Source organism: Natator depressus, chromosome 1, assembly GCF_965152275.1.
Source record: "Natator depressus isolate rNatDep1 chromosome 1, rNatDep2.hap1, whole genome shotgun sequence".
Classification (NCBI taxonomy): Eukaryota; Metazoa; Chordata; order Testudines; family Cheloniidae; genus Natator; species Natator depressus.
The window spans coordinates 308976509-308989171 of record NC_134234.1 but is presented as its reverse complement, the minus strand read 5'-3'; the positions used below and the strand labels follow the sequence as shown (position 1 = coordinate 308989171).

The 12663-nt window shown below is 38.1% G+C and overlaps 1 protein-coding gene across 3 annotated transcripts in view; it reads left to right on the top strand.

The window, feature by feature from the left end:
* ZNF800 (zinc finger protein 800) overlaps nucleotides 1-11386 on the top strand; it is a 29060-nt gene extending 17674 nt beyond the window's left edge. Inside the window, exons 4-5 of one of the 3 annotated variants that reach the window (XM_074952248.1) lie at nucleotides 6885-8571; nucleotides 9846-11386. In XM_074952248.1, coding sequence (XP_074808349.1) covers nucleotides 6885-8571; nucleotide 9846 — 1688 coding nt within the window. In that variant the 3' untranslated portion in view covers nucleotides 9847-11386. Of the gene's footprint in view, nucleotides 1-6884; nucleotides 9081-9845 lie in introns of those variants that run through there. The other 2 variants (XM_074952239.1, XM_074952256.1) reach the window with 2 other exon arrangements.
* Nucleotides 11387-12663: the final 1277 nt, after the last annotated feature.

The window sequence follows — 12663 nt, the reverse complement described above, 5'->3', positions numbered from 1 at the left end:
TGATCCAACTGAGTGAAATCTCTGTACACATATAACAGACCAGGCTTGTCTAGCAAATGTTACTATTTAAAAAAACAAACAAACAAACCGGCAGGAGTGCTGTTTTTCATTTTTGTTTGTTTTTTTTGCAGGTTGAATGTACTTGAAATATTGAATAAAATGTAACCAGATATCTAAATATCCATCTGTCTCTTCCCCCCCCCCCCCCTTCTCTTTTGCTGGGTACATATTGGTGTGTTAACTTTTCCATAAACAGAGCCTCCCTTATTTTTTTTTTTTAAACCATTCCTCTGTGGTTGAGCTATTTTTCTTTTTCCAATAAGAGGCTACCAGTAGCCAAGCAGCTATTAGAAGATGGGAGATTAATTCTTCATTTTCTCTTTTGTCACCATTTTCATTAGGAAGCCCTAAGAGGATTACCAAAGGATTATTGGATAATAAATATCCAACACTTCATGATATTTAGTTATGGATAGGGGTCTACCAAATTTTCAGCCATGAAAATTGTGTCACGGACTGTGAAATATGGTCTCCCCCATGAAATCTGATCTCCAGCCACCCAGCTCTGAAGGCCGTGCCACTTGCCTGCAGCAGGGAGAGAAGTAAGGGTGGCGATACTGTGACCCCTTAAAAGGGTCGGGGCCTCTAACTTGAGAAATGCTGAAGAGGAATCACATGTTTTTCGTGGGTTGGTCAGGCATAAATAGCAAATTTTATAGATGTGTAACACACTTTCAAAATTTGCCATTTATGCCATGACAAACCTCTGAAAACTGTGATTTCTTTGCAATTTAAGTGGTCCTACTTAGGGACTGAATCCCAGTAATTTCTAATGACTGGACATGTTGACCATATATGCATAAATATCTCCCCTTTCATCACAGTTTCTACATTAATCACCATTCAGTCGATATTCATTTTTGAACCTGAGCGGTGTGAAATAGTACCTTAAAGACGTTTTCTTTTTTTGTGTTACAGACTGTGGTTGTCTTGTCCTCTTTTCCAGATCAAACACCATTTCTCTGTGGTAATTTTGTCTAAACTGGTCCTTCTCCTAGCTGTCATATATGAACTTTTTTTTTTGTTGGGAAAGATGTCTGCAAAGATTGATAGAAATTAGTTATGTGTTTTGTTTTTCTATTGACCAGATGTCATTAAAGTTCACTTTCTTGAAAACCTGTTTTATACAGAAAGTTAGAATGCCTGACTTGAAAGTACTGGTACCAGGGGAGAGCAGACCAGTTAAAGTTAGTTTTGATCTCTAAATAAGTTAGAAGAGTTTCTTTACTGTGTAGCTGGCCAACCGTGTGTATTCCATGGCTTCTCCAATTTTTGAAGTTCTCTGATTTGCGATGTGGGTTAAGATCAGGATTATTTGCAAGGAGTGTCATTGGCAAGGGAAAATAATTTCTTACCTCTAATTCTAGTCCAAACCTGTAGAGTAACCTTTGCTAAAGAATGTGTATACATTTCTGGAAGGTGTGGTTTTTTCATTAAGCCAGGGAGCCTAGCGATGTCTACACTGCTGCAATTTTCTTGTTCAATAAAGACCCAGTGTTGGCTGGGTTAAAGCGTCCCCAGTCCATTACTGCTTTGAGCTGGCCGGCTCGATAGTACTGTAGATTATTTGGGACAGGTAGTCCACCCTGTTTAATGGAACTGTATAAAGTATCTTACTCTTTGGTCTGTTCTTATTCCATATAAATTCTAACATCCTGTAAAAGAAAAGGAGTACTTGTGGCACCTTAGAGACTAACAAATTTATTTGAGCATAAGCTTTTGTGAGCTATAGCTCACTTCATCGGATGCATTCAGTGGAAACTACAGTGGGGAGATTTATATACATAGAGAACATGAAACAATGGGTATTACCATACACACTGTAAGGAGAGTGATCACTTAAGGTGAGCTATTACGAGCAGGGGGGAACCTTTTGTAGTGATGATCAAGGTGGGCCATTTCCAGCAGTTGACAAGAACGTCTGAGGAACAGTGGGGGGTGGGGCGGGGTGGGGATAAACATGGGAAAATAGTTTTACTTTGTGTAATGACCCATCCATTCCCGGTCTCTATTCAAGCCTAAGTTAATTGTATCCAGTTTGCAAATTAATTCCAGTTCAGCATTGTCTCGTTGGAGTCTATTTTTGAAGTTTTTTGTTGAAGAATTGCCACTTTTAGGTCTGTAATCGAGTGACCAGAGAGATTGAAGTGTTTTCCAACTGGTTTTTGAATGTGTTAATTCTTGACGTCTGATTCGTGTCCATTTATTCTTTTACGTAGAGACTGTCCAGTTTGACCAATGTACATGGCAGAGGGGCATTGCTGGCACATGATGGCATATATCACATTGGTAGATGGCAGGTGAACTAGTCTCTGGTAGTGTGGCTGATGTGATTAGGCCCTATGATGGTGTCCCCTGAATAGATATGTGGACACAGTTGGCAACGGGCTTTGTTGCAAGGATAGGTTCCTGGGTTAGTGGTTGTGGTGTGTGGTTGCTGGTGAGTATTTGCTTCAGGTTGGGGGGCTGCCTGTAAGCAAGGACTGGCCTGTCTTCCAAGATCTGTGAGAGTGAGGGATCATCCTTGAGGATAGGTTGTAGATCCTTGATGATGCGTTGGAGAGGTTTTAGTTGGGGGCTGAAGGTGATGGCTCGTGGCGTTCTGTTCTTTTCTTTGTTGGGCCTGTCCTGTAGTAGGTGACTTCTGGGTACTCTTCTGGCTCTGTCAATCTGTTTGTTCACTTCAGCAGGTGGGTATTGTAGTTGTAAGAATGCTTGATAGAGCATTTTTCCTGAGGAAACTACAATCCATCGGTGATCTTCCTGAAAACACCATCCTGGCCACTATGGATGTAGAAACCCTCTACACCAATGTTCCACACAAATATTTTGTAGCATTTGTTGTCCATTTGTACCTACATGTTTTCTGGAGGTGTGACTTTTCAGAGTCTGGCAAATTTGTTTTAAATCCAGATGCTTTCCCAAAGTCCTGGACTTTGTTAGAAACTAATTTTAGGGAAGTATTTGGTTTAAATAAAATTATTACATCTGCATAGAGTGCTATTTTATTATGTGCTCCTGCAGGTTTCATTCCTGCAGTGAATTCCTTGTTTCTTATCCGCTGAGCAAAAGACTCGATGGCCAGTGCAAAAATTACAGGTGGAGACTAAGCAATTTTTTAATTCAGTGGGAGATTTAACCCCATTACTTGCACAGCTGCTCTTCTGCTGGTGTAAAGAGCAGTTATCCATTTAAGGAACTGGGGGTCCTTTATAGGACAGGACTCGAAACAGAAAGTTGTTCGAGGAGCGTCCCTGTGGGGCTCCACTTCAGGTGAATATGCATCCCTGCACCTTTCGGTTTGTCTACACTACTGCTTAAGTTGATGCAACTTATGTTGCTCAGGGGTGTGAAAAAACCACCCAGCACATCCCTCGGCCCATGCCACTTCCCGAAGCCCCCATTGGCCTGGAGCAGCAAACCACTGCCAGTGGGAGCTGCGATCAGCCAAACCTGCGGATGCGGCAGGTAAAGAAACTGGCCCGGCCCGCTAGGGACTTACCCTGATGGGCTGTGTGCCAAAGGTTGCTGATCCCTGCCCTAGCCCCACCACTCCGCCACAGGGCAGAAGCCCCAAGCTTTGCTCCCAGTCTATTAGGTGGAAAATGTGGGGGTGTGGGGGACCCCGCAAGCTGCACTTTTACTGTAAAAGTGCCAAATATGGCTCACAAGCCGTGGTTTGTCCACTCCTGGTCTGTTTTAAAATGCAGAACACAGCTATTACTGATCATCTCAATTAAAGCATACTTCATACTGTTTTCTTTGTAATGTTAACATAATTACTGTTCAATTGGTCATTCCTGGTGACTCCCAGGAAATCGGGTTAGTCTTTAGGTTACTCCTCTAGTATCGGAGTTCTTTTGTTCAGTTTCACTTCTGCCATTGCCAGTATGGTCTCTAGAGTCGTATGTTTTTTCTTTTCCGAATTCCCTTTTCCTGGGTTTTACCATTTGCCAAGGGTTTTTCAGTGGCTTATCTGTAGTTACTACCTCTGGAGAAAGAAAAGGAGTACTTGTGGCACCTTAGAGACTAACCAATTTATTTGAACATAAGCTTTCGTGAGCTACAGGTGCCACAAGTACTACTTTTCTTTTTGCGAATACAGACTAACACGGCTGTTACTCTGATACTCTGGAGAGTCGTCTTGTACATTTGAGATTTGGATTTCTATCCCAAGCATCTTGAATGTACTTTCTCCTTGTTTAAAGTCTTATAACACTGATTTTTGAAAGCTAAGTGGGAATCACCTTTTGCAGTGGATATCTGCCCTGCTGAGTGCTGCTGTAATTTTCCCAGTGCTGCTTTTTTTCTTTTTTAAAGTTAGGGCAGAGAGATCATGGCCCTTGAGTTTGAACTCTGAATGCTCTGACTTCTTTTCATAATGAAATTTTTCTGCTGATAATTGCGACATTTCAGCATTAGGTCTCTGGGTTTATTATTTATTTATTATGAGGCCTGTGGGGGGAAGGGCAGGAAGGGAGGCATAGTGCCCTGTGTGCTTTCTCCACCTTTACCTCTTACAGACAGCTCAGCTGTAATGACTCCATAATTAAACTTTTTGCATACCAGATTGGGTTTCCTCCTTCAGCATTTTCAGGCAGTTCCTTAATTCTGATGATCCTTCTCACTCTGTTTTCTGTGTAATCCACTATAAGCAGAATAACTCTCTGCTCTAGCTCTGCCCTCTGTGTATGTCTACGCTGCATTTAGACATCCGTGGCTAGCCCACACCAGCTGGCTTGGGCTTAGGGGCTCTTTAATTGCAGCCTAGACTTTTGGCCTTGGGCTGCAGCCCAAGGTCTGGGACCCTGCAACCTTGCAGGGTCCTAGAGCCCAGGCTCCAGCCTGAGCCCAGAAGTCTACTCAGCACTTAAACAGCCCCTTAGTCTGAGTCAGCTGGCACAGGCCAGCCATGTGTGGGTATCTAATTGCACTGTAGACCTACTCTCACTTGCTTCTCTTAGGCCAGTCTCTAGCATAGGGCTCACTATTCCAAGTCAGTAACTTCCTTCTTGACTGCAAGAACCATCTCTGATGGAATTGTACTCTGAGGTCATCTCCAGAATGTCTGCTTCGGAAGCAATTTGATTTTTTTCAGCCTTGGCATTTCTGCCTGATTTGGCTGCCATGTGTCCCACCACACTGCCAGAAACAGTCTTCTGAGTGAGGTATCTTTACATTTTTGGATTTTCTTAGAGAATCCATCCTCTGCAACTTTGATCTGTTTTTTGCGGGGGGAGCTTAGTAGGTTTCGGGAATTGATGGAGGCAAGTTGCTCTGCTATTACCTCAGAGTATAGGCTTCAGAGAGCCATTTTATTCTGGTCTCTTTTCATAACCAGCCATTTTAGCCAGTCTATTGACTGATTGCTTTTAGGAAAGGTGTTAGCTAGTCAATGGATTTGAGAGAGACCGAGAAATGTAGTATTGGTTTAATGTTCACATCCTATATCAAGAACTGTAACTTGCATCTTGTCTGGATGATCTAATAGAGCTTTATCTCTAGTTAACTGTAAGGTTATTGACAACTCTTTTTAAAAACATCTTTAGAGGTAGTTTATAATCTAATATACTGTCATATGCAGATATTAATATATCCTGAAAATAATAGAATTGCAGGGAAAATGTGTCCAGTTCTTAATTTTGTTTTGGTGATTCAGTAAGACTTTCAGGATAATGGATTTTGAGGAACATACGAGGAGTATTTTGTTAATTGGTTGAGGGCTCATTATACATTGAACATATAACTAATTTCACTTGGAGGGGTGGATCAATAATTATCCTTTTTAGTCTGTCATAAATATCTACAAACAAAATTTCATCTGAACTTAAAACACCTTATGCTGCCTTGACCTTTCCATGGCAAGTTATTTTAATATTAATATAGCTGTTTAAAATTGAAACATTTAAAGTAAAATTTAAAGTAGCTTAATAAAACAATTTTTGATTTGTTTACACAGATTTAAATGATCTGAACGCTAATCATATTAAGGTTATTTTGAAAAGTGCTGATCGAATTTCTGTTTTATGTATATCTATTTCAATTTACCAAGCACCCATCTAGCACTCTAGGCACTACCCATTTTATAAAAAGTTCTTTCTGCCAATGAAACTCCCAACCCACCACAAATGAAATTCTCCTTTCATCCTCGTACCCTATTTATGTTGTTCTGTTATGGAAAGCTTGCGGTTGTATAGGCCTTGTAGTGTGTCCTAAAAGGTCAGTACATCTGGAATCTGATGGACAAAGTTGTGGGGTGAAGGGAGACAGGGAGAAGTAACATCCAGAGTTGCAGGTCTTTCATTGAGACTACTCTACCTCTAGCCCCAGGAAAAGTTTTCCCTAATGATATTGTACACTAGGTAACACTCATGAAGAACAAGGTCAAGTGTTGCATCTTGATGATTTTGACTTTGGCCAGTAGTTGGTTTGTTGTTTTCCTAGAAAAGAAATTCATTACAGATACAAAGGACATCTTAAACTGGGGGGCTGCCAGTTTAAGTGTACCAGAAGGAGTTAATCTCTGAGGTAAACTAAGTTCCTTAATAATTCTAAGGACATTTACCCTGATGTAATAAAAATATTTGTTGATTATCCAGAGAAAATCCACTACTGGAAATGGTAACTGGTGGTTCAGTTGGCAAATTAAGCAAGATTTCTCCCCAGTTAGGCTGGATGTAATTATAGCAATTGTTGGAAGGTAGTACAAACATGAACTTTTGAGTTAAAAACAAAATTCGTGGGCACATAATTCAATGATTAGGCCAAAATTCAAACAATTTGAGATTTCTAGATGATTAAACAATAACCTTTTGTTTTTACAGACCTCCCAGATGTCAATGATAAACAAAGCCAAGCTGTAAATAATCTCCTGGAAGCCATTTATCCTAGAGTGGACAAACAAGAATATGTAATTAAGCTAGAACCTATAGAAACAAATCAGAATGCTGTGTTTCAGTATGTTTCAAGGACTGACAATCCAGAAGAGAATATTGAGATTAGCAGTAGTCCTGATCAAGATCCATTACAAATACAGGAACCTACCACTGAGCAGCCCAAAACTGTTTCAACTCCCGATACAGAAACTTTAGAGTCGCCACCTGCTGATGCTGTAATAAATGTAATGCCTGCTCCTGACGAACAACCTCCAGCATTAAATCCTGAATTGGACTCTTCTGATAATTCTGATTTTGGCCACCAGTTGATTTGTTGTCTGTGTAGAAAAGAATTTCATTCCAGACGTAGTGTACGTCGGCACATTAGAAAAGTACACAAAAAAAAGATGGAAGAATTAAAGAAGTACATAGAAACGAAAAAGAAACCAAATCAGCGCTCCACAAAAGGACGAAATAAGAATGTGCTTGTAACATTAGGTAGAAGTTGTCCTGTATGTTATAAATCATTTGCTACAAAAGCCAATGTAAGGAGGCATTTTGATGAAGTTCATAGGGGGTTAAGGAGGGATTCCATTACTCCTGATATAGCTACAAAGCCTGGGCAACCTTTGTTCTTGGATACAGTTTCTGCTAAAAAATCTTTTAAGACCCGAAAACAAAAGTCTTCGTCGAAGGCTGAATACAATTTAACTGCATGCAAATGCCTTCTGTGCAAGAGAAAATATAGTTCACAAATAATGCTTAAAAGGCACATGCAAATTGTTCACAAGATAATGCTTTCCGGAAAGAACTCTAAAAGAGAGAAAGGACCCAATAATACTGCCAACGGCACGGAAATAAAAGTAAAAGTTGAACCAGCAGATTCTGTAGAATCTTCAACCCCTTCCATCACCCTTTCTCCACAGAATGAATTAAAGGGAACAAGTCATTCAAATGAGAAAAAGAACACACCGGCAGCACAGAAAAATAAAGTTAAACGAGACCTTGAAACCCCTAAATCAACCAATCCATCTGCTGCAGGTGGCCAGCAAAAAACAAGGAAGCCAAAACTTTCAGCTGGCTTTGACTTCAAGCAGCTTTACTGTAAACTGTGTAAACGTCAATTTACTTCTAAACAGAACTTGACAAAACACATTGAGTTGCACACAGATGGAAATAACATTTATGTTAAATTCTACAGGTGTCCTCTCTGCACTTACGAAACACGTCGCAAACGTGATGTGATAAGGCATATAACTGTAGTTCATAAAAAGTCATCACGTTACCTTGGTAAAATAACTGCAAGTTTAGAAATCAGAGCAATAAAAAAGCCTATTGATTTTGTTCTAAATAAGGTGGCAAAAAGAGGCCCTCAGAGGGATGAAGCAAGACAGATTGGTTCAAAACAGGATGTCACCTGTAACTCACCGAGTAAAAAGTTTGAAGGAGCTGATGTTGGCATAGAAGTAAAAGTCACAAAAAACTTTTCTCTTCACAGATGCAATAAATGTGGAAAGGCATTTGCCAAAAAGACCTTTCTAGAACATCATAAGAAAACTCACAAGGCAAATGCATCTCATTCACCAGAAGAAAACAAAACCAAAGGCAGAAGTACAAGATCAAAAGCTCTTGTCTGGTGAGAAACAACTAGTGTTTTGCCTTTATTTAAAAACAAACAAAACAAAAAACATGCCCCCTCCCCAAATTTTATTATTTTGTTGCCTGAACAGATACTTTTCAATAGACTTGATGGTGTGGGAGATACAAAAGTTATGTGGCTATCTCATTTGCCTCTTCAGTAAAATGTTTTCAGTGGCTTGGAGACAAGTCAATTTCTAATTTTTTTTTCTTCTGCAGGAAGTTGCAACCTAATACAGTTAGGCTGTACAGTTCTTCTAAACTGTTTTAATATTCTAAAAATCAATTTATATTGGCTTATGTTTACAGTAGACATTTTACAATTAGTTTTGCACTTGTTTGGTACTTGTTCACATGGTTTATCCTGCTAATGTACACATTTGTAGGATAGTTACAAAAATATTATGGGACTTTTTTATAGCTGATGTAAAAGTAAATTACAGCAGAGTAAATAAATCTCTACATCTAACTTGGAATGATCAGCCAGCAGTAAACTGTATTATTTTTCTTTTAACTTACTCTATTAAGTTTCCGTCACCTTCCCAACATCTTGGTATAATCCTAAAAACATCTCTTTGCATGAGTAAGAGTTTCCAGGATAGGGCCTTAAATTTGGATGTTTTTTCTTTATCATGATGACTTACTGTTTTTCTGAAGTCTTGCTTCAAAGAAAAAATGGTGACACAGAGGTAGTCTTCTAATAAAATATTGTATCTTAGTTAAATGGAAATAACCTATAGATGGCCATTTTAGATTTCAGAATCATTATAGTTTTTACCTGAAGGCTTTTTGGATATTGCAGAGATTTGTAATAAAAACAGGCATCCCGGGCGGGGCGGAGAGGAGTAGTCTTTAAATTATTACTTTGGAACTCTCTCCTTATAACAAATACCTGTTAAGTGAAAATAAGGCTAAATACATATGCCTTGTCCTGTACCTGCTATTGACCTCAACTCAGAAGTACTCTCTTCCCAAAGGCAACTCTGTCTTGGTTCACCTTCTGCAGTGGATTACCAGTCAGGCATACGTAGGTGGGTTTTCAGTGGTTTAGTAACCACTTTCTGCTAAAGAAAATGCAACTTAATAATGAGCTGGGTTTTCTTAAAATTACAGTAATCTTGTCTGAGGAAGAGAGCGTTTTTAATTTTTTTTTTTGTTTGTGGTAAATTTTAGGTACCACCTTGTCTTTAAAAATGATTTCACTGTTGTATAACTAGAAAACAAGTTGTATTGGTAAACTCAAAATATTAATTTATTCCCATTTCTCCTCAGATAACTTCAAGTGATGTACGGAAAGTTTGGAGTTCATTTGAGTGGAAAGACTTTAATTTGGTGTTAGAACCACTAATATCTTGAAAATGGTACCATAAGAAAAATGAGGAAATACTTTCATAAACTATTGTTTGCTTACTAAATTAATAACTATTCTCATGGCTTGTTATATGACAGTGCCTCATCCCAACACTGTCAGGTAACTGTTGACTTGCAATGCACAACATGCGTCTATAGACTAGTTAACTACCCTTGTCTCTATGCAGTTCAGCAAAGTTATCAATAGAAAGTGAACTTTTTGTGCTTTAAAAATAAAAAAACTCTTTACAAAAAGCATTTTGGGGAAGAAAACTTATTTTCATTTAGGAAATCAACTTGAGAGGTCACCACAGATACTGGCCTTAGTACTGCTAATGCTGATGAACCAATTCTGTGACTTCTTATGTGGTATTCCACTTGGCTGGCAAACCTTTGCTTTGTTATGTACTGTTTTAAATTTATTACAAATGAATGTATAAGAGCAAACACCATATTAGTGTATATCGGCTGAATTGTTCTAATTTTTAGTAATTGTCATAACTTCAGTTTGTTCAGTTTGACTAATTTCCCAACTTTGGGGTGTACTGAATTTCACTGTACTAAAGTTTCTGCAGAGATATTGCCAATACTTTATTTTTCCATGCGTGGTTCACAGGACAGCATTTCATTTGTAAACATTTAGGAAGTTTACAGAAACACCCACATTCCCTATTCCATATCCTTTAATTTTGTGTTTAAATTTTATACACAAGCACTTTAATGATAGTTGCAGTTAATTTTTCAGTTATTGTTTTAAAAAAACACACTAATGTTAATATGAAGGTAGTGAATATTTTCTGATGTTTTGTAGACACAGACAATCCATGCACAACCACTTCTTATAATGCTAGTTTTATTTCTTTAAATATTAATAAAAGGGAGGATAGCGTGAGAGAAACTCAGAATATTTTTTTCTCGCAAGATCTTAAATGACCACTTTAGGTAGCACTTGACTTTATTGTAGGATTTGCAAAATGCTTACTGATCCTTTTGTCTATTTTATTTTATAATCAAGATTTTAGCAAAACAGTAGCACACCTACCATTATGAAAATCTTGGCAGGCTTCTGTGCATCAATGTTTTTTTACTTTTTAGAAGATATTTTGTTTAGTGATTTGTGTCAAATTGCCACAATTTGAAAGGTACTGTACATCAGAAGAAATACCATGTTTTTATATAGGTTCACTCTCTTGCTTAGGGAGGTGCCTTGTCATATATACTTTTTGTATTAAAAATAATCTAAAAATGTTGATCACAAGGTCATGAATTAAAAAATGCTTTTATGGATAAAAAATGTTTGGCCTTTTTAGTGCTTTGCACTAAAAAAAATACACTGTGAATGGGAACTGGACTGTAACTGTTGCTGGAAATGTTCTATATTGAATGTACATGCTCTTGTTTGGATAAATGTACTGTATTTGGAAATAAATCAGACTGGAAGTTACTTTAACAAAGTGTGCTTAGACAAAAGGTGTATTCTAGTGAAACTGGAATGCTTTTCTTCAGTCAAACAAATTCAGTTACTACCAGCAGCTACACTTCAACATCTGCATTTCTATAAACTTTATTTCTCTATCATTGGGTCTGGTTTGTTGTATTATTCCACTGGAATTAAAAATACTTTTTGCTTTATGAGAAACTTAGCAGTTGGAGTGAACCCTTTTCTTCTACGCTTATAATGATCTCCATTATGTAATTAAGAAATCATTGTCTAATCTTAGTTTTTACACGTGACAAAAAACTATCCTTGTCTTGATTTTAGTTAAGCAAAATTTAATGTTATAGTTCTTGTTAATAGTGTTGTGCACCAAATACTGGTGCTCAGGAAGACTGAATATAATTTTTTTTTAAGATCCTTATTTTTATATTAAAGAATGACAGAGGCTTTTGTAACTGTTATCAGAGGGGTAGCCGTGTTAGTCTGGATCTGTAGAAGAGGCAGAGAGTCCTGTGGCACCTTATAGACTAACGGACTTATTGGAGCATAAGCTTTCATGGGTGAATACTCACTTCGTCGGATGCATGTGGGTATTTTGTAACAGTTACCCATTTTCATTTGGTTAGAATGTGCACAGAGAACCCCTACTGTTTGCTTATGATTTTAATAAATTAAAAAGTTGGTTGCCCTTATGTGTCCAGCTCCCTAGCACCTATTCGTAGATCTCTCTGTGTTAAGATTAGGAAAATAAAATGCAGGAGTGGTGGTAGGTAGGTGGGGGTTACTCAGGTAATTCTAGTATTTCTACTGACTCCATCTTGGCTAAATTTAAAGTCTGCTGCTGAGATACTTGAAAGTGGAATTACATCTTTTCTAAAGGTAAGCCACACGTAACAGATCTCCACCCTTGGTCCATATATATGGTAGGTCAAAATGGCCCTAGCTCATAGGTGATTTACTGAATTGCTCTCTACTTGGTGGTGTTTCTACTTAGATGAGGTTTAATAGCCAGCAACTGCCTCAACAATTGGTTCCTTTTTATCTTGTGGTGGGGTGAGGTCTATTGTTTGGCTCTTTCTGAAGCTCAAGTCCCCTTTTCCTTCTGATTACATAGAGGTTTTTTTACCTCCTTTATTTCAAACAAAGAAAATAAACAAGTTTGTCTAGATGTATAAAAGATTTGTTGCACTTACTGAATCTTGAGTTTATATTGCTACTAAAGATTTTGGAAGGGATGGAAGGTCACAAAATTTGTCTTGTTTGTCTAGGTATTTTTTTCCTTCTCAATGTTGAAATAGCAAC